The sequence below is a fragment of the Oryzias melastigma genome, linkage group LG17, assembly GCF_002922805.2.
Source record: "Oryzias melastigma strain HK-1 linkage group LG17, ASM292280v2, whole genome shotgun sequence".
In the NCBI taxonomy this organism is placed as follows: Eukaryota; Metazoa; Chordata; class Actinopteri; order Beloniformes; family Adrianichthyidae; genus Oryzias; species Oryzias melastigma.
Window position 1 is genome coordinate 3,195,876 of NC_050528.1, and position 22,932 is coordinate 3,218,807.

The 22,932-nt window shown below is 37.3% G+C and overlaps 1 protein-coding gene across 9 annotated transcripts in view; it reads left to right on the forward strand.

Annotated features, from left to right (window-relative positions):
* The window catches only part of pde1cb (phosphodiesterase 1C, calmodulin-dependent b), a 149,661-nt gene that overhangs the window by 120,736 nt on the left and 5,993 nt on the right, over positions 1–22,932 (forward strand). For all 9 annotated transcript variants that reach the window (XM_024274010.2, XM_036216429.1, XM_024274011.2 and 6 more), the window contains 9 exons: positions 2,512–2,694; positions 5,951–6,017; positions 6,188–6,304; positions 6,590–6,730; positions 12,854–12,954; positions 14,238–14,366; positions 15,343–15,444; positions 20,654–20,774; positions 22,472–22,553. In XM_024274010.2, the coding sequence (XP_024129778.1) occupies positions 2,512–2,694; positions 5,951–6,017; positions 6,188–6,304; positions 6,590–6,730; positions 12,854–12,954; positions 14,238–14,366; positions 15,343–15,444; positions 20,654–20,774; positions 22,472–22,553 (1,043 nt within the window). The remainder of the gene's footprint in view (positions 1–2,511; positions 2,695–5,950; positions 6,018–6,187; positions 6,305–6,589; positions 6,731–12,853; positions 12,955–14,237; positions 14,367–15,342; positions 15,445–20,653; positions 20,775–22,471; positions 22,554–22,932) is intronic.

The following is a 22,932-nucleotide window of genomic DNA, read 5'->3' on the forward strand; positions in this document are numbered from 1 at the left end:
TAAAAACTCTGCCAAATCACTGATGCGAAACAGTGGGTGCTGTTACGCTGTGGCGACCCCGAAAGGGATAAGCTGAAAGTGAACAACATATATATATATTTTTTTAAGAAAATAAGTTCTCTCTACAGCCAACCTCGCTAGCACACAGCGCTGTCCACCAGGCGGCTGGTTAGCGTAGCGAGCCGAGCCGCTGAATCTCCACTTAAGCCAATGAGGGCAAACACAGGCGGGCCACCATAGAAACTGCAGACAAACCCATTTGAGGACCCACATTTTCTGCTACTTTTAAACCATCTGGGTCACCTGGGCTTGCTAGGTGGAAAAAGAAACAACGTAAAAGTAAAAAATTGGAAAAGTCTAACAAGCAGAAAAAACTTTTCAGTTGGTTAATACTAAGCCTGATGTAAAAAGAAAACTACAAATGTGAAATCTTTAAGTTTTCCACAACACCCACGTTTGCCTTTCCTCCTAGACTTACTGGTTTGCAGTAAAGACTCACTTTCACCTCGATTCAGTTCAATGGTTTAACACACGGTTCAGTTCTAACCCAAAACTGGCATCCCCAATAGACATATTGAAACTATTTAAAATATTCATCCGTGAATTTGTTAGAAATGAAATAAAATGGTTTTCCTGATGGTATAATTGCTACAAATCCTAAAAATTGAAATATTGAAATTTTGATACTTTTTTTTACTTTGAGTAAAAGCTTTAAAAACACTAATTTATAAGTTATATTGATTCATTATAGATTAATACTATTTACTTTGTTTTGTTTGGATATAAAAACTTATATAAATATAGAAAATTATGAGTAATATTCTAAATTTGGATCAATATTTTATTACTTTATTATTTAGTATCGTGTTTTAGTACTATGAACACTTGTCTTACAACATTTTCTCTCAATTTTCTTTCACCACTGAATTTCTGCATGGCAAACTTTGGCAGATGGTATGTACATTCAGAAAGAACAAAAAGGGCTGTTTGTCACTGTGACCTGTGACTTTTGGAAAGTTTTGTGACCTTCTGGTGAAGTTAGATACAGAAGTGTTTTGTAAAGGTCCCGAAAATACGGTTCTCATGGCAAATGACCAAAGTCGGACAATTCCAGACTCTGCCTCACTAATTGAATGAGTTATGAGGCGGGCTTATTGAATTATATAACCTCTCATCTTATGGTCCCATCATCAGATTAGGGTCAGCGACGGTCTGACCCATCAGGATGAAGTTCCATCTGAGCTTTATGTTTGCCATAAGAACACGTTTTCAGTTCAGAGGCTTTCCTCTTTCCCTCAATGGTGAGTTATGTCACTCTTTAACATCCTGGGCTTTTTGGATCTACAAACAGAATATCTTTTCCTGTGTGGTGTTCTCCGGTTTCCCTCTAGTCCTCGTGTGTCAAAGTCAAGGCCCGGGGGCCGGATCCGGCCCTCCAGATCATTTTATTTTATTATTGTTAATGACCTGATGTTATCTTCTAACTTGTGTAATTTTTGACAAAATATATTTTTATAGAGAGTAACATACTGAAAGTTTTTATTCTGGAATAATATTCCTGCCTTTTACTAATTCATAATTATGTAAAAAAGTTAAAGTTTTAAAAATTGTTATTCTGCTAACTATTTGGACTAAGATTTTTTAGGGTATTTTGGAGTTAAGCTAATATACACCTTCATGCTAGCTGTTTTTGGCTAATTTAGGTTTTTTTTTTTTTTTTTTAGAGTTTAGCTTATAGTTCAGCGACATTCTAACTGTTTTGACTAATTTAGTCTTTTTACGATTTTTTTAGGCTGTTTTGGACTAAGGCTAATATTTACATGTTTTTTTCCGTTTTTAAGGATATTTTTAAGTTTAGCTATGTTTTCAGCTACATGCTAGCTCTTTTGGCTAATTTAGGCTTTTATTTTTACGTTTTTTTCATCTGTTTTGCAGTTTAGCAAATATTTCAGCTACACGACAGCTCTTTTGGCTAATTTAGGCTTTCCTTTTTAAGCTTTTTTAGGCTGTTTTGGAGTTTAGCTAATATTTACAAGCTAGCTTTTTTTCAGTTTTTTTTCAATATTTTTAAGTTTTGCTATTTTTTCAGCTACAAGCTGACTGTTTTGGCTTGCCAAAGTTTTTTTTTTTTTTTTTAATGATTTCAGCTAATTTGGCATTTAGCTAATATTTTAGCTGGCTATCAGCTTAAGTATTTTCAGCTATCAGCTTCAGCGTTTTAAGCTATCAATTTCAGCATCTTTAGTAGCCAAATTCAGCTTCCAGCATTCACACTAGTATTGCAGGTAATGCTGTATATCTAGTTCATAATTTTGGTAAAAAGTTACGGTTTTTAAGTTTTAAAATTGTTGTTTTAGAGTGTTTAATACATTTTTATCCTGTTCGGCCCGCGTTCTTTGGGGTGTTTTGGATTTTGGCCCCTTGTGCGACTGAGTTTGACTCTCCTGCTCTAGAGCTTCTGGTTTGGACCGGTTTACTTCTGCCATGTTCCCATCATGCTTCTCCCCTCAGGCGGCTGGTGGACACGGAGGATGAGCTCAGTGACATCCAGTCGGACTCGGTGCCTTCAGAGGTGCGGGATTGGCTGGCCTCCACTTTCACCAGACAGATGGGGCTGATGCTGCGGCGAAATGAAGAGAAGCCGCGCTTCCGCAGCATCGTGCACGCCGTTCAGGCCGGCATCTTTGTGGAAAGGTAACGCGTCTGTGACACCCATGTTTGTGGAGTCTCCGTCTCTGATTTACAAATATCAGGGTTTCTTTGAATCATTTAAATCTAAACCTGGTGATAGATGACCAAAAGGTCATGCTGCCAAAGAACTTTAATAATTAAAGAAGCCTTAAGCCATTTAAAGAAGTTCTATCAGCACAATGTGGTTAGTGTGCAAAACAAGGTTATCTAAAGGTTTTAGAAAATGTCTAAACCTCTTTTTTCCATTTTAGCTGCAAAAATATTAAAAATCTCGACAATTTCGATTTTTTAAGTCCATCTATAGCTAAACTTCTAATGTGTCTTCACATTTGGTGTCTTTCTGCTTCTCTTTTTGCCATTTATGATTAAAAACTATTGAAGTTTAGGTAGAAAACGTGCAAATGTCAATAATAAATATTTAAACCAGTTCGTCTTACTTCAAAAACAAAAGATCTCAAGCAGTAATGACATCACTTTTCTCCTGCAGCTGAAAGCATTGTTGAATATTTTGCTGTGAAAAATTAACATTTTCACAAATTAATAATTCAGGTTATTTTAAATAATTCCCAAAAAAATGGAGGACAGATGTTTAACTCAAACATTGAAAGGAAACTTTTGTTTTTTTTTAAAGAATCCCTGATTTTAATAAAATTTTGTATTGATTTTCTTTTATTCAATCATTTGAACTATTTAAGTTTAACAAATAAAAACAAGTTTTACTGAGATTCTCTAAACTGTTTCAGCTGATTCTCCTTCTCGTTTCTCCACATACAATCTGCTGAAACTAAATAATGCGTATAGTTATGGCTCTACTGTTACTTCACTTCAGATTTTTATATTGTAAATTAAGATATCTTTAAAACAATAAGCCGTTTAGAATGAAGCAAGCAGCGTCACAGCTCATCAGAAGTTCAGCATCTCTCGTGGAATTGTTGGATCCACAGCTCCTCTGTCAAATCACAACCAGCGCCGAGTTCCACAAAGTTTCAATTGGAGGTCACAAAAATTCACATTATAAAGCTTTTAACTATATTTAAACAGATTCAAGGATTTTAAGTTTAAAAACAGGGTAAAGGTCACAAAATTAGCTTTGATTTTATTTTGATTGGTTAAATTTACACATTTCTGTCTGAGATGCACCACACTGGACCTTGTTTCATTTTAGTTTAATTTGTAAATCACTGCCGACGTCAATCTACATTTGCTGCACTGAGACTATTTCTTTTATTTTGAAAGGATGTCATATCAAGAGTGACAAATTTTTTTTGCATTTTGAAAAAGAAGTTATTTTCTCTCTGTGTTCATGTTTCATTTCTGCCAAAAAACGATACATTTATATTGATGTTAATCATAATAGTAAAAGATGAAGTGATATTTCGTTGCTCCTTCTGTGACAAACTGACCCTGAAGACTCTTTCAGCGTCAAAGGTAACAGATTCTGGGTCTAGCTGTTCAGCACGCGACCACAAAATCAACATAAACAGTACTTGTTCTCATCCATCGTCGTGGTTTTGGATGATTTATCGCGTGAGTTGGTTCATTTTTATTTGCATAATTATAATTTCATGGAAACAGAGTAATTGCAAAATTCTGTTTTTAGACATTTCGATAAAGTTTTACACATACCGTATTTTCCAGAGTATAAGTCTCAAGAGCAAAAAATGTCCAATCAAGAAGGAGAAAACCATATAAGTCGCATTTAAAACGTCACACTTTTCTCCTAAAAGTCAACATTTCAGACTAAATCCACCAAACTAAGATTAGCTAACAAATATATAAAGAAATAAATACAAGAATACTAATGTTTTGATCTGTACAAGAAAAATATCAGAATTTAATAGAAAAACAATCAGATTCTCTTCCATGTTTGTTTTGGCCGACACTTCTTCTTCTGCAGCTGTCAGTAGCAGATACTTACACTCAGATGCAGCGCCCTCTAGTGGTTGTTAGAGGAGACAAACCATTTTAACTGGGAAAATAACAAATGTATGAACCTTTTGATGGCTAAACTATGAAAAAAACTGCAACTTATACTCCAGAAAATACGGTATGTGTCATGAAACACAGATACTGTGACCTTGACCAGCCTGGCTGTGCTCGTTCGTCTGTCTTCAAGACTTCATTACAAAGAAACTTTATTTATCAGTGAGCCTCAAACATGTAATCATCTTTATCGTTACTGTACAGGAGGAAGAAAGGAAGGGAGAAAAATAGAAATTTAAAAAAAGACACGTGTCAAAGTCAAGGCCCGGGGGCCGGATCCGGCCCTCCAAATCCTTTTTCTTTTATTGTTATTAATGACCCGATATTATCTTGTGGTCATTTCTAACTTGTACAATGTTGACAAAATATATTTTTATGGAGAGTAAAATATTGAAAGTTATTTAAGGTTTAAGTTGATTTATTCTGGAATAATATTATTATTCCTAATTATGTTAAAAAGTTACGATTAGCAGTCTCTTAGCTTTTTGGACTATTTTGTCATTTACCACGATTTTTTAGGCTGTTTTAATTCATCTACATGCTAGCTGTTTTAGCTAATTTGGGCTTTACTTTTAGCCATTTTGGCTAATTTGGCATTTAGCTAACATTTCAGCTACATGCTAGTTGTTTTTGCTGATTTAGCCTTTTTTAGTTATTTGGGGGTTATTTTGAAGTTTTATTATTCCATCAACATGTTAGCTGTTTTGGCTAACCTAAGTTTTTTTTAAGTTTTTTAGGCAAATTTGGCACTTAGCTAATATTTTAACTGGCTATCAGCTGCAGTTTCAGCTTTGATCTTCAGTTGCCAAATTCAGTTTACAGCCTTCCCACTAGCATCAGGTAATGCTATACATCTAGTTCATAATTCATGTTAAAAATTTACAGTTTTAGTGCTTTGAAAATGTAGTTTTATAGTGTTCCATAAATGTTTATCCTGATCGGCCCGCGACCTAAAGTGTGTTTTGGATTTTGCCCACTTGTGCGATTGACTTTGACACTTCTGCCTTAATGGAAGCTTCTGTTTTACTGATGCTATTCAACTGTCATCTAATGTTTTGTGGATTAAATGAAATCTAAATCTTGTTTTTGGCTAATTTTTTCTCGTTTTTGGTTGAAATTCTGTTTTCAGTAATAAATCAAAAAACAGAAGCATGAAGGTTCATCATTGAGAGATTCTCCCCCTGACTTGTGTGGCTCTCTTGTTGGGGGGGGGCAGCTACCAGGCCGGGTTTAGTACCGGTTCTGCTCATTTGATGTCTTTATCTTTCTCAAACAGAATGTACCGACGCACCTCCAACATGGTGGGACTCAGCTACCCGGCGTCTGTCATATCTGTGCTAAAGGTATTAACATGAGCACCAACAAAAATAAACAACACCTTTTTTAGCTCATGTGTGACAGAAATGAGCCACTCAGGCTTTTGCTTTCGGCGTTTTTAATTAGTTCTGATGGTTTTTTCCAGGAAGATAAAATGATGGGAGCGGTGTCTGAATGCTTCTTCTTTCCCACGCAGAATGTTGACAAGTGGTCGTTTGATGTCTTCGCTCTGAATGAAGCCAGTGGGGATCACGCCCTCAAATTCATCTTCTACGAGTTGCTCACAAGATATGATCTTATTAGTCGCTTCAAGGTAAAGTCATGGAGATGAATCGCAGGAACGCTAAGTACTCAGCTTGATGGAAGCAGGCGCTCCACTTCCAAGATTATATGGTTGCACTTGAGCGGTGATCATTTTATGAACGCTCTGGACCCTCCTCATCTCCCCTGATAGTTTTCATACGGCCCCCACCCGTCTAAGATGATCCACTCTAGTGACAGCGTCTAGGAGTAAATGACCAGGCCCATAAAGCTGATGTGAATACATAATCATCTGACCGTTTTCACTGGGACTCACGCTTCCGTTTCCTCCGATCAGATTCCCATCTCGGCCGTGGTGTCATTTGTGGAGGCTTTAGAGGTCGGATACAGCAAACACAAAAACCCCTACCACAACCTGATTCACGCCGCCGACGTCACGCAGACCGTCCACTACCTGCTGCTCAAGACGGGCATGGTGGTGAGTATCTGAAGCTTTAGTCACACGTTGATCTGGTTGTAGAGGTTAGCAACAGAATCTTAATGGGAGCGCGGTGTGTCATGTGGTTCCTTTGAGGCTCAAACAGCCACCTTAAGGTACGTAGAAAAACAGAACATTATCATGCGATTTACTTAACAGGTTCTAGAATGCAGTGAACGTTGGTTCTTGGACCTGCTTTTAGCACATGATTGTCATTACCCAATATTATTCACATGTACTCACAGTTGGAAGAGACTTGGTGTAAAATGTCAAAGTGGTCAAATCTGGTCAATCTTTCTTCAAGCCTTTTCTTTCACAGCTCCATTTGATATATGAAAGACTTGAGGTCATTATTCTGTCTGGGCACAAAGTGTCATTAATAATTTCTCCTTCATGATCAGTTTTCAAACATTTCGTGTTTTGAAAAGAACGGTAACTTCTCTCGTCGTGTCAACAGCAAAGCTGAAGAAATGCAGTCACACACGCTCGTCAGCCTGGACCTCAATGCTTGCTACACCTGAGTTTACCTGGGGATTTATTTGACAGGGAGGATGTTGCTTTGCCAAAATTCTCCAGTTTTTCTTGGAGCACTCCAAGAAGAAAAGGGATCCAATGTAGAAGCTTCTGGAATACCAGAACTCGAGAAGAGGCCGGATTTTGCTTGAAATTGTTGCGAAACCAACCAAAGATGACCCGAGAAGTGGCCTGGATGCTCTGACAGACTCCTTGGATTACCAGAAGACTCTAAACTAGGGCTGCCATGATTAGTCGACTAATCGACAACTAATTTAATAATCGATTAGTCGTTACTTTACATTATATGGAGTCAGAGTGTAGTAAAGTTGAAAGTAATGGCATTATGCTAGATTTATGGATTATTTGGGGATTTATTAAGGATTTTTTAGGCTAATTTGGAGTTTAGCTAATATTTCATCTGCATGCTAGCTGTTTTGGCTAACTTAACCCTTAAATCTGAGTAGTGAAAAAATTGTTTTACCATTTCTGGTGCATCACAACCAGAATTTCTTCAGAACTAACTAAGTGACCTTTGTTGTGTGTTCTTCAGACTACAGACAATCTGCTTTATAATCCGTTGTAGTGCTGCAATAAACGATTATTTCAATAGTCGACTAATCACCGATTATTAGTCGACTAATCGGGTCATGTAAAGTGGATGTTAAGCACACATCTTAACCATCATTAGCTTTAAACTAACTAAAAATAAATATAATAAGGATGATAGTTTATTCAACTTTTAATGATGCAGCATCTGTCCTTCATTAGTTTCTGCTATTAAAACAAAATTAATCTAGAAAAGTTGCATTACCTGCAATAATGCTTGTGTGAATACTGTTTGCTAACAAAAATAGTTGCTGAAGATGCTAAAACTTTTTGCTAAAAATTTGGCTCCAATTGACTGTAATTTACTGCAGGGATTTTGTTAAAGAACTATGAGAGACCGCTGAAATTGACCTAAATTTATGAAAATTTTGTAGTAAAATTGCTTAAAAATCCCTAATACATGCCAATTTTTCCAAAAATATTTAGGGTGTTTCTTAAATTAGAGCTGAACTCCAAATTAGCCCCCAAAAAAAACATCAGCAGATGTCAAATTAGCCAAAAAAGCTAGCTTATTGCTTAAATACTAGCTAAACTCCAAAAAAACCCAAAGTTCCTCAGTAAACTAAATTAGTCAAAAATATTGGCCTGTTGCTAAAATGAAGCTAAACTCTAAATTAGCCCAAAATTCCTCAGTAAAAATTAGTCAGAAAGGTTTACTGTCATGGTGGTATCAGGATGACCCAGATGCAGGACAAGACCACAAGCCAGAGTGGATAAAATAAAAGTCTTTAATAAACAAAAAGCGCCACATTAGGTGGGGGGAAAATCCACAAACATGAAAACCTCAAAACCAGAATACTAAGATATCTAAAACAAAGGGCAGAACATAAGCTACACTCCGACACTGAGTGGAGGGAAAAAAAACCTCTTAAATACACCTCAAACAAATTCACCTAAAGTGCAGGCAGCTGTGTGCCAATCCATGGAGAGCCAACAGGAAGGGGGCGGAGCCCTCCAGGAAAGGCCACAGCCAACCTGCACAGGAAGGAACACAAAAAATGAAAAAAGAACCAAACAGAACTGACATGCTGTAACATTTACCTGTTGCCAAAACAGAAGCTAAACTCTATATTAGCGTAAAAAACCCCAGAGGATAACAAATTTATCAAAAATGTTAGCATGTTGCTAAAATATGAGCTAAACACTACTTTGTTCAACTTTACTACTCTCTGAATAAATATAATTTAAAGTAACGTCTAATCGTGGCAGCCCTCATCCGGTGTGCTTTAAGCGTAGAATCTGGCTGTACTTACTGATCTCAAATTGATTTTTTTGTGGTACGCGACGCTCCAGAATCTGTCGAAATATTTTCCTACGACTTTGGCTAAACATGAAGCCGCTCTGCTTGATGGATTGGAGCATTAAGAGCCTGGAGGAGTGATGGGCTTCAACTGGTAAAGTTTGACCAATCTGTTTTATTTTCCTCATGCACCTTCTAATACAAATACGTTAATTTTAAAACTAAAACCATTTTTGTTTCTCTTTCACAAGAAAGACACAACGGAGTGGTCAAAGAGCCTCATGTGGTTGATCTAAACTGGTCTAAAAGAGGAAAGCTAATTGCAAAACTAAATTTGTGCATGAAATGGAGGATATTTTAGTCGTGTCTGCAAAAGATGAAGTTTTTTTTCAGTAAAAATGTGAAGAAGTGCTTTTGTTGTACAGTCAGATTAAAGCGGTCGTCAGTGCAAAAACAAATATAAATATACATGTTATAAAAATGTAAGTATAAAATATACAGCGAATAAGTAAAAGTGCATCCTGCAGATAAAATTTAAACAAATAAAAGTATAAAAGTCATTAGTGTGAATTTAATTAAACAAGATTAGAGCCGCAGCACTGAAATAAAGCTAAATACATAAACAAATATAAATATCTGCACATATTCATGAGTTTATGCACAACATTCAGCTCTGAGTCAGAACGTCTCTCTCTTTTATTGCACCAAATATAATCAGGTTTATGTTGCAGAACACGAAGCAATAAAAGTATTCGTATCTAATTTAACTGCCTTAACCCGCTCCTCGTTTGGAAAAACAGTCATTAGATCAATAAACAGCTCATGAAATCAAAGGTTCTGTTGATCTCATTTCCACTTTGGCTGGAATTACAACAAATATGTCAAATCCTTTGAAAATAAGAACTGAACTTTAAAGTCTGTAAATATGATGAATAAATGGTTTTCCTCCAGACTTCCAGCTGCTGTGGTTCTCCTCACATCCGGTGATCCATACGTCCTTCCTTTGGGGACTTTATGACACAACATCAGTTCCCTCAAAACCCAAACAGGCCGAGTTGAAACTCTCCAGCCCGCCAGAAGGCTGCCCCAGCTCCCTCTGTTTTATTTAATCACCTTAATAAGGTGGCTGCGGCCGGCAGCTGCTGGCGCTGAGCGTCTCCTGGGCTGCGCCTCGCGGAGGAAACCACGATAATGGAGCGAGAGCGGGAAAATGTCATGGATCATTCTGCAGGCCCTCCAGACTCCATTAAATCAACAATCAACAGCTCATTCATAAAGCCTGCCTGTGAGGAAACACAGAGCTCTGACCCCCCCGATCTAATGACTCCGCCCACTGTTGATTAGTCACGATATCGACTGGTTTCCTGAGAATGTCTGCGGGCCGCGGCTCGCTCCTGCTGCAGAAACTTGCAGATTCAGTCTTATTCCTTATCTTATCTCGTTACTGGCAATTAGTCATCATAACCAACTTAGTGGCCTTGTGGTTGAGAGTCTGCCCTGAGACCGTGCGTTCAAATCCATGGTCGATTTGAACCACCAAACGGTTACTGAGCAGGAAGGGGCAAATGTGGAAAGAGGATTTCACACACTCAGATGTTTAGCAGCTAAACGGACTTTAGCTTCAAAACAAAATGCAGAAAACATCTGTTTGTTCTGCAGAACTTCACGTGTCAGAACCTGATCGATGCTGTTCGGGTTGGCTGGAACCAACCCGGCGACTGTCGGGGGAAGGCGGGATACGTCCCGGACAGGTCCAGTCTTTTGCTACTGTCGGGGGAAGGTGGGGTACGTCCTGGACAGGTCCAGTCTTTTGCTACTGTCGGGGGAAGGTGGGGTACATCCTGGACAGGTCCAGTCTTTTGCAGGACCTAACACCCACATCCACACTTACAATGCAAAAAGAGAGTCTCAAAATAGGAAATAAGCAGTTATCTTATAGGAAAATCACAAGAAAGTAAAGTAGTAAAAGTGCTGGTTCATGCAGAACATTGTTTTTACTTAACTACAAACCTTATAAGAAACTAAAATCTAAGAGAGGGAAAAATAAGTTAAAAAAGTATTAGACTGAATTACTTAAAATTGAATGTTATACAGCTCAATAATAAACTTTTTTTTCCCGTTAGTTCTAAAGAATTTTTTGTATTTGGAGTTTTTTAGACTAAATTGAAGTTTATTTTTATTACAGTGACAAAAAAGTATAGTGTAATAAATGGAAATGATTCATTTTAGAGCAATATGAGAATCGGTAACACTTTACAATAAGATTGACACGCTTTATTAACATATTAATAAACATGATTAATGGGTTTAAATCAGGGGTGTCAAACTCAATCACACAGGGGGTCAAAATCACCTTAAGTCGCTATAATAATTTATTGAACTCTCTGAAACTACACTTTTAAAACTTTAGAACTGTAACTTTTTAACACAATTATGAACTAGATATATATAGAATTACCTGTGATAATGCTAGTCTGAATGTTGGAAGCTGAAAATGAAGATGAAGATGCTAAAACTGATAGCTGAAAAACACTTAAGCTGATAGCCAACTAAATTATTTGCTAAATGCCAAATTAACCTTAAAGACTAAAAAGAAAAACTTAGGATAGCCAAAACAGCTAGCATGTAGCTGAAATATTAGCTATAACTCCAAAATAGCCTAAAAACTTTAAAAAAGCTTAAATTAGCCAAAACAGCTAGTGTGTAAATATTAGCTATAACTCCAAAATAACCTAAAATCTTAAAAAGAAAAGCCTAAATTAAAGAAAACAGCTAGCATGTAGCTAAAATATTAGCTAAACTCCAAAACAGCCTAAAAAAATCTTAGTAAATGCCAAAATAGTCCAAAAAGCTGCAGAATGCTAATTTTTGAAAACTTTAAAACTGTAACTTCTTTAGCATAATTATGAATAATAAAAATGCGGGAATATTATTTTATAAAAATATGTTTTGTCAGATTATCCAAGTTAGAAATGAGCGCAAGAGCGATTCATAACAATGAAATAAAATGATCTGGAGGGCCGGATAGAATCACCTGGAGGGCCGGATCCGGCCCCCGGGCCTTGACTTTGACACATGCCGTAGATCAAAGAGAAGTTAAAGCAACTTCAAACCCGGAAAAATATCTTAGATTTCTATAAAAAATAAAAAAAGGTTTGAATTCTTTAGTTTGCAGTTTAGCGACAAATCAGAGACACAAATTAACCAATTAGCAAGAAGAAACTTGAGTTCCTGGAAAAACCTTCACATGTACGAGAAGACGCAAACAGGATCATCTGACTGGATCAGTGGATCTTTGCTCCTAGAACGCTGTGAGATCCTCATTCCTGACGGTTTTGGAGCAGAAAAAAGGAAAACGTGTTTCTGTTTAAAAACTGGAAGATTTGGGCCAAAACTGAAATCTCAGAATGAACTTTTTCATTTTACAATTTGTTAACTTTTCCTTCCATTTGCCCCCCCCTCCAACCCCATTTGTTTCCTTTCATGTGTGACGGTAATGCATTTTTAATGCTAAATTTCTCTCTGTGACTTTTATATCATGTTTTCCCTTAAAATTATTCCCTTAATTCCACTTGGCTGGTTTCTCATTTCCCGTCCATTCTTTCCACTTACGTTCATGATTTTTCCATCTTCTTACCCCGTCACTGTTTCGGATTTTTTCTCCATCTCTCTGTAATCCGTCTAACATTTTCCCTCCTGGTTTTCTGTGCTTGTTCCCGCCCCTCCGCCCGCCGCTCCGTCCACCCCCCCGCGGCCTCCAGCACTGGCTGACAGAACTGGAGATCTTTGCCATGATCTTCGCGGCGGCGGTGCACGACTACGAGCACACGGGGACCACAAACAACTTCCACATCCAGACAAGGTAATGGATGGTCAAATTAAAAATGTATGGCAGTGACTCAGCCGATCAATGTTTTCATCTGCGGGGGGGGGGGCTGCATTCTCACTGCCGCAGAGAAGTAAAAATAATAGGATGGATGCACATGAATTCAAACCCAAAGCACTTAGATTCTTAATTTTGTTCACCTTTTTAATCATTTACAACAAGTCAAACTTTTATAACAAGAAGAAAAAATGTTTTAATATAAATTAACTGTTACTTTACTTTTTATTCCACTCAGATATTCAAGATAAGAGACTTGAATCTGCACTTAGCTCATAACTTTTGGAGTTTTAGGCCGAAAAAGTGACAAATCTAATAAAATTTTTACAGTGACACATTAGTCACATAATTGTGTGAATGCTTAGTTGCAAAAAGCCTTTAAATATAGTCATGTTTTAATCGTCTAATCGTTTAGCTAATATTTTAGCAACACGCTAAAGTTTTTTTTACAAATTTGCTATTTACTGAGATGCGATTTTTTAGGCTAATTTAGAGTTTAGCTTCCATTTTAGCAACAGGCTAATGTTTTAGACTAATTTAGTTTAATGAGGAATTTTAGGCTAGTTTGGAGGTAAGCTAACATTTATGCAATGTGCTAGCTTTATTTTTATTTATTTATTTTGCTAATTTGGCATCTACTGAAGTTTTTTTATGTTAATTTGGAGTTTTGCTAATATTTTAGCAACATGCTAACATGTTTGGCTAATTTGTTATCTATGGTACTAAGGTGTTTTTTTTTAGGCTAATTTGGAGTTTAGCTAATATTTTAGCAACACACTAAATATTTTTGCAAAATTGGCGTGTATTAGGGATTTTTAAGCAATTTTACTACAAATTTTCAGAAATTTAGGTGAACTTCAGTGCTCTTTCATATTTTTTAAGCAAAATTTCCAGTCTTCACTACTTTCATTAAAAAGCATTCACATTAGCTTTATTGCAGGTCATGAAACTGTTCTAGTCTGATAATTACACTGAATTGTTTTCAACCAAAAGTTCTCTGAAAATGTTCATTTTTCTTTAGGAGGCATTTTTATTCCCTAAACTTTGCAACAATTGCCCTTTAACCTACATGCTTATTTAGTTACTCGTGAGTACATTTAGCTCATTTGTTAAATGAATTTCTTTAAAATGACATATATAAAAGCAAAATTTGCAAGAAGATATCACTAATCCCCTGAGGAAGTCCTCTGTAGCTCATTCCGAGTTTGCGTCTGATGTTGTTTTTCTGTAACTAAAGTGGTTTCCGTGTTGCTGTCTGACAGGTCGGACACAGCCATCCTGTACAACGATCGCTCCGTGTTGGAGAGTCATCACGTCAGCGCAGCCTACCGCCTTCTGCAGGACGACGACGAGATGAACATCCTGTACAACCTCTCCAAGGATGACTGGAGGTCACTAGTGCAGACACTGAAACGATCACGTGAAAACAGTCAAATGAACGCGGATCACTGATCTCTAACGCCAAAGTAACGTTAGAACTTCTACAGATCAAACATTCGGATAGTTGGACGGCTTCAAAGCTTCAACAACTCTGTTGAAGATCCCCGATGGAAACACAGCAGTAAACTGCAACAACAGGCCTTATAGAGTCAAATGTTGTTAGAATCTTTGAATAATTTAATTTGCCTGTGGGGTAGGAAAAAATACCAAGAATTTTTAACCTAAAACTATTTGTTTTATTTCTTGATAAGATAATTGTTCTTATAAGACGAAAAATAAGACATTTTTCTTAGAACAATAAGTGTCTCTTTACTAAAAGATCCACTTTGCTAAAAAGAAAAAAAATTTTTTTTCTTTTTCTGATGATTGATTAAATTTATAAAGAAAATTAAACTTATGTGTATTTCTTTATTCAAATTGTTGTGAATCAGGCGCAGATGGAAAAACTGCAGTTTGAAAAGGCTATAGAAAATACGGTGGGCGGGGCCACCGGCCCCCTGCTCCGCCCCTTTCTGATGCATCCACTTACAGATCCATGAACGTCTGTGTTCTCCTCGTCTGATCTGGTTTAAGATTATAAGATAGCTCAGATATAGCTCACCATTTATGTTGCAGGACTAGGCTGATGGTGTGAGGGGCTGTAAGCTAGAGGAGAGAATGTAAACAGAGAGCTCTCGGCAACAGGGAGGGTAAAAGTGGGCGGGGTTGCTCCAGACCAGAAGTCTGCAACCTGTGACTCCGGAGCCATTTGTGTCTCAAAAGTCTTGCATTTTAAAATTCATTTTTAATTTAAACTAAAGTATGTTTTTGTCTTTTCTTTGACAGCTTTTGTGATTTGAGCTAAAAAAACAAAATCTTACTGAGAAGAACACGAGGAAGGCTTTAAAGTAGATCAAAAACGTGTTTGTTTTTTCTCTTTTGGTCCAGAGAACTTCGGGCTCTGGTGGTGGAGATGGTTCTGGCCACCGACATGTCCTGCCACTTCCAGCAGGTCAAGGCCATGAAAAATTTCCTACAACAACCTGAAAGGTCAGTCCTGCTTTTTCTGATGACTTTTTCCCACGATCCTGCTGCTAAAGCATTAAGAAGAAGCATGGAAAACAACCGAATATAATTGTTTGTGCTGTGGAACAGTCAAATGAATTTACAGAATCAGAATTACCTGCAGAGTTCCTGCCAAGCAGTAGCAGAGGTCGTCCATTAGCGAGTGCAGGCCTGCAGCAGAGGGAAAGCTGCAGAGCCTCTCAGGTGGAAACGGGATTATTTTTCTCTGCTGGAGCCGGGCGGCAGCAGAGTTATGGTGCGCTCGCGTCACACTTGGCAGAGTGGAATTTATTTGCGCACTGTGGTGACAAACAACTGAGGCTGGAGAGAGTTGGCAGGTTTTCGGGTGCAGTCCCGTTCTGCTGCACCTGAAGAGAAAACAGGAAATGTTTCCCTCCAGCAGATCCTGCTGCTCCGGCTTGTTTTCTGGCTTGTTGACTCGCTCGCTCTGATTCCACATCCCACTCTGCTGGGAGGACGGAGCAAACACGCTCAGCTGCAACTTTACTTTGGTTTTCTCATTTCAAAATAAAATTCTTCTGAAGTGATGGAAACAGTATTTAGTTTGAAAAGAAGCAATCAAAATACAGGAAGAAGGAAAGGATTCTGGTCAAATTCAGTTGGATCCGAAGAGGAGCGCTTTGACCTCTGTGTCCCGCTCTGTGGTCATTCTCTGGACAGTCTCTGCTTTTTCCTCACTGTGAGGCTGATGCCCTGAAACTATCCTCCAACGTTCCTTGGAGCGCTGCATCAGTTTGCTTTGACGAGAGAAAACAACATCACATGATTAATGAATTCTGAGTCAGTTACCGCTACAATTCTCTTATTAAAAAGACTGAAAACTCAGATCATAGCTGCAAAAATGTTGACGTAAGTGGAAAACATCAAAGTAAAATAATAGGATTTATTCTGCAGAACAATGACGTGAAAAGACCCAAACAGTACGACGTGTCGGTGGTTTCAAAAATGTCGTTTTTACGTAAGTCATTGATTCTAAGATAGATTTTTCTCCATAATTTACTACATCTAATTTACAGACGTAACTACTATCACATATTCAGTACATGAACCGCTGACAGCAAACATAGCATCTTCAAACTGACCTTTCACCTTAAGGCAAAAGCAGCATTAGAGTAAAAATGACACAAATGTCTCATTCGGCGGCTGTTTACACATCAGAACTAGAGGAAAGACGACGACTCTAACATAAAGTCAAACTTGCAGAATGCGTTAATTAACTTGTAGAAAGTGTTTGTGAGGATTACGAGCTAAAGCCTGTTGAGGTTGTTTCTGAGGGAACACAAAGTCAAAGAACTCAGAAACAACAAAGCCAAAAACAATCTGAACTAAAGAGGCTCTGAGCCTCACAACAATTTATGCACTTGAGAAACTATTTAATCCTATTTTAGCTCCGGCTCTGCGCTCATGTCAAACTCACAAACACTTTTTCTCAAGCTGATTGACAAAAGTACTGAGAGCTATTTTGGTGATAAATGTGTTTTCTGTTCGCCTCTCTGGACTTCCATCAGTTCAACCGAAACAATACGACTCCATTCTTCTGGATGGAGCTGTTAACATGTTCTGTGGGATTTTTATGATGATGGAGGACAAATTAAAGTTAAAATTACCTCTCTGAGTATTTATTTATTGTGAACTGGGAGCAGAAGAAAAAATTCAGTTGGAAAATCTACATGTTATACGTTCGGATGCATCCACTTCCAGACAAACAGATCCATGAACGTCTTTGTTTTCCTCGTCTGAGCTGGAGTCTGGATCTAAACTGTACGGATGGATCGAAACGATATTGGCCGCCATTTTTGTTGCTTCGCTAATGTTAGCTTTAGGTGTGAGGAGCTGTAAGCTAGCAGGAGAGGGTGTAAACAGAGAGCTTTCATCAGCAGAGAGGGTAGAGGGGGTGGGGTTGCTCTATGCCAGCAGCAATGAACAACTCTGATGAACTCCTGCCGCTCTGCAGAAACTATGTCCTAGAAAACGCCAAATTTTGTTTAATTTTGGCTAAAAACGGTGTAATCATAATGAAAAGGTCACAATAGATCAGTAGAAGGTCAGAGTGAATCATTAAGCTGCAGATAAATTACTATGAAGCAGGTGTCCCCAAACTACGGCCCGTGGGCCGGGGCCGGCCCTCCTCCACATTTGGCCCGGCCCCCCAAACTGTTTTGGCTAAATTAGACACGTTTCCAGTTTTTTAGGCTTGTTTGGCATTTAGCTAAAATTTCAGCTCTATGCTTGCTGCTGTGGCTAATTTAGGCTTTTTTCAGTTATTTAGGCTAATTTGGCATTTAGCTAATATTTCAGTTACATGCTAGCTTTGGCTAATTTAGACTTTTTTTTTTAGCTAATTTGGCATTTTAATATTTTGCTATCGGCTTCAGTGTTTTCAGCTATCAGTTTAAGCATCTTCAGCTATTAATCTATTACAAGTTATGCTATATATCATTTTTTATTGTTTTAGCATTATTTTTTCTGTGAAGATTACAGAAATTATATATATATAATTAAATAAAAAAACTAATAGTAAAATAAAAACAGTGATAAACATAAGAACAGCCTCGTCGACCTGTAGTTCTAATTTGTCACATGAAACTGAAAAAGCTTTTTGGACCAAACGGCTTCCGTAGTGAGTTCACTGGAGTGATGTTGGTGCTGCTCTCTGCAGATCTGTGATTATGCATCATGAATGAAGGGTCACACTCTAAAGCAATCAGCACATGCTCGTGGGCGTGCACGTGCACAGCTCTGCTGAATAGGCTCTAATAAGCAATTGAAACCAGAGCGCTGCAGGCTGCTTACTGCGCACTCCCGCAGTCAAGCGGACGGAGGAGAAATGTGAGCCCGTCATTCTCACCTCTGTCCAACCTTGTGTTGTGAATACTTGTGTGTACTTTAGTGTGTAATCTGTCATAAGTGTCTTTTTTCTATGTTCAGTTCCTGCAACACATCTGTCAGTTTAACGAGAAGCACAGTTATGTCAGTGAAGGAGGTTCTGAAGGACCTGGGAGCAGAAGACTCACAGCGGAGCTCCAGGAAACTTCATCTGTTACTGAAAAAGAAAGAAGTTAGAAGCTGAAACATGAGGAACAAAATGTGAGATGAGGAGAAGCTGAGACCAAAAGAAAAATGTCTTTCAGTTTTTATTTTTCTTCTTGGCAAATGCAGGTCAAAGAAACTGAAAAGATCTTCTTCCCTTTCCATTCAGTGATTTTGAATGTCGTTTTCAAATGAAACACAAAGTTACTTCAAGAAAAGATTCATCTTTTTCATAAAAAATGGGGGTTTGGACAGACCCCAAATATTTGAATACACGGAGGGAGTAATTAGCAGAAGCAGCTGTGCTGATTACAAACTCCGAGCAAAGTGTGATCAGGCAGGAGAGCAAAAGACGTTCATCAGATAAATAACAAAATCACTGATCACCACAGATTACTTTGATCACCACTACGTGAGGTGGGTTTGAGTGCATACTCTACTTATTTATGGTACTTTTTTTTCATATGAATTCATTTTTATTAGTATTTTATTCTATTATTATTGACTTCAACTCTTATGATCCCAGGAGACTTTATTTTATAGTGTAAATGTTTAGTAGATATTCACACTACAGTGATTCTCCTGATCTTTTCTGGATGTTTTTTGACATGTTAAAACTCACACTTTCAGAGATTTCATCAATCGTGGTATCAAAACATTCAGGACATTAGTGATTGTATTTTTGGTATTCATAAACTTTAACATTTTTGAAGTATTAAACAAAATATGACCCATAGCAAATGAATGAGAAAGTCTCCAAATTTCAACATTTTAAGTAGATTATCAACAAACCTTTAAACATATTCATGAGATGTTTTATTATTTCATTGTAATTTAAAAAAAATGGAGTTAAGCTAATATTTTGTACATCGTTTATCAACTATTTTACACTTATTTTATACGTATTTATACCTTTTAAAGAATTTTTTTGGCTAATCTGGCATCTACTGAAGTTTTTTTATGCACATTTTGAGTTTAGCTAATATTTTAGCAACATGTTAACACTTTTAGCTATTTTGTTATCTACTGGGGCTTTTCAGGTGAATTTCGAATTTAGCTTCTATTTTAGCAAAATGCTAACATGTTTGACTAATTTAGTTTACTGAAGAATTTTAGGCTGTTTTGGAGTTTAGCTAATATTTAAGCAACACAATAGCTTTTTTGGCTAATTTGTCATCCTGTAAGATTTTTTTAGGCTCATATTTAAGCAACATTCTAAATATTTTGAAAAAATTGTGTGTATTAGGGATTTTTAAGCAATTTTACCACAGATTGTTCAGAAACTTAGGTCAACTTCAGCGCTCTCTCATAGTTCTTTAATGAAATTTCCAGTCTTTTAGCAAATTTAGCATTTTCAGCAAATCCCTTCTGCATTTAAAATAAATTGCATCACAATTTTGAGCAAAAGCTTCAGCATCTTCAGCAGCCAAAAGCATTCATACTAGCATTATCTCAGGTAATGCCACGTTTCTAGTTCTGTCTGCGATGTAGTTTTATGAAGGGCATATTTTAATTAGTTTAGTTTAATCAATTAAAAAGACAATAAAATACATCAATATATCAAATATTTTTCATCTAATAATTGATAAATTGATTAGAAAATACAAGAAAATGTTCATCTTGACATTATAGTAGCTGTTAATCATAATTAGACATTTGCTCTTATTCATTCACACACTCACATCACATTGAATCCATTGGCTGTATGATCGTCGGATAGAGTTTGATTCATTGTTTCTCAGGGAAGAAGCTCATTTCTATAATGATCTCTTTTTTTCGTGGTTCCTGTGATCTGGTTCATTACTGGATCAGAAGCCTCCTCAGCTCAAACGTTGGTTTGGTGGTTCCAGTCCTGGTGTTACAGAGGTTTAACAATATTGTTGAGATCTTTTCACACAGATCTTCAGAGAGATGTTAGGAAGTCGTCTTTGACAAAGACATCGCTTTAGGACGTTTAAAACCTACAACACAGTCAGCTGATCGCTGTGTAGATGTTCTCTTTTACTTTTGGCACATCAAACCTGACATCTGCGTTTCCCCGACAGCAAACACGTCAAACGTGCTGCTTAATCGAGATGGCACGGCCGTGCGTGTCTCAGAGCGATGAAGACTCTGTCCTTCATCAATGTCTTCTCCTCCTCAGCATCGACAAGCCCAAAGCTCTGTCGCTGCTGCTGCACACGGCCGACATCAGCCACCCGGCCAAGAGCTGGGACCTCCACCACCGCTGGACCACCTCGCTGCTGGAGGAGTTCTTCAGACAGGTGAGAGGGTCACCTGGCCGTCAGAGTCCTCTGGGGTCTCCATTCATCACATCACTTGGTGCTGATGCGACGTCCATCTGTCTAACTGAGGATTTCTGAGGCGAAAACATTCTTCACTTCGTTTAGGTCTTGAATTCTCTCCAGATTCTCTTTGTGGAAAAATAATTCTGACTTACTCTGCTGTGTGTAATTCATAAAATTCTGATTCTAAATTCTAATTCTAAATTAGCATAAACAATATCAGTAGATAAGAAATTAGCCAAACTCATTTAGTTTACTGAGGAATTTTAGGCTATTTTGGAGTTTAGCTTTAAGTTAGCATGGTACTAAACTATTAGCTAAACTCCAAATTAGCATAAAAAGACCTCAGTAAAGGCCAGATTAGCCAAAATAGCTAGCTTATTGCTAAAATACTAGCTCAACTCAGAAACAACCCAAAATTCCTTAGTGAACTAAATTAGTCTAACAAGTTAGCGTTTTGCTAAAATAAAAGCTAAATTCTAAATTAGCATAAAAAATCTCAGTAGATAAGAAATTAGCCAAACTAATTTAGTTTACTGAGGAATTTTAGGCTATTTTGGAGTTTAGCTAGTATTTAAGCGACAACTGGGTTTTTTTATGCTAATTTGGAGTTTAACTCAAAGTTAGCATGGTGCTAAACTATTAGCTAAACACCAAATTAGCATAAAAAAACCTCAGTAGATGCCAAATTAGCCAAAAAGCTGGGGTGTTGCTTAAATACTAGCTAAACTCCAAAACAGCCTAAAATTCCTCTGTAAACTAAATTAGTCAAAAAGGTTAGCCTGTTGCTAAAATTGAACCTAATTTCTAAATTAGCATAAAAAACCCTTATCAGATAAGAAATTAGCCAAAAATGTTAGCATGTTGCTAAAATATTAGCTAAGCTCCAAATTAGCATACAAAATCTCAGTAGATGCCAAATTAGCCAAAAAAGCTAGCTTGTTGCTTTGATATGAGCTAAAATACAAAATAGCCCTGAATTCCTCAGTAAACAGAATTAACCAAAAATGTTAGCATGTTGCTAAAATGTTAGCTAAACTCCAAATTAGCAAATAAAAACCTCATTTGATGCCAAATTAGCCAAAACGGCTCGCTTATTGCTAAAATACTAGCTCCACTCAGAAACAGCCTTAAATTCCTCAGTAAACTAAATTAGTCAAAAACGTTAGCCTGTTGCTAAAATAGAAGCTAAACTCTAAATTAGGATAAAAAAAACCTTAGTAGATGCCAAATTAGCCAAAAACGTTAGCATGTTGATAGAATTTTAGCTAAACTCTAAATTAGCACAGATCTTATATCTTGATCTTATGTCTTTTTAGTGTGACTGCTGGTGTGCATGGTTGAGCTACCAGACAGGGAATTTCTCTCTGCAGAGATTAATAAAGTATCTATCTATCTATCTATCTATCTAAAAACCTCAGAAGAAGCAAAATAGCCAAAAATGTTAGCAAATTATAATTATATAATTATAATATATTCTGTTCTATTCTATTCTATTCTGCAGATGAAAATGTCTCTTAGAGAACTCAACCTTCTGACAATAGAAAACAGTTCTGCCTAAAATCCCTTCAGTCAGAACTCAGACCAACTAAAGCCCCGTGTGAAGGGGGTGTGTTTGTGTGATGACTGTGGGGGGTAAATGTGTGTTTCTGAGAAACTAAATTCTTTTTCTTCAGGGTGACAAAGAAGCAGAGCTTGGGCTGCCGTTCTCGCCGCTGTGCGACAGGAAGTCCACGCTGGTGGCTCAGTCTCAGATCGGTGAGCGCCTTCCCCGTCCCAGAGTTTTGTTTTCAGGTTGAAAGGATCTAATGAGTGAAATGAGGCAGAGAGGAATCAGACGTTTGGCTGTCGGACAATTTGGAAAACACACATTTGTTTCTGGCATCGAGGATGGATCTCAGATCAAATGTGAATTCTGGATTTTTTCCAGAGATTTTTTTCAAACTGTCGTTTCATTCTAGAAAATGAGTTTGATCAAACAATCATGTTTTATCATCTGTTTTATGGTCAATGTTTTGAACATTTCTGTGCTAAATGACTGGATCAGTTAGAGTTTGACTTGTTTTCATTTGTTTTTAATAAATACTACTAATAATAAATTTTATTTATCAGGCTTCTTTCAATGGTCAGTTTCAAT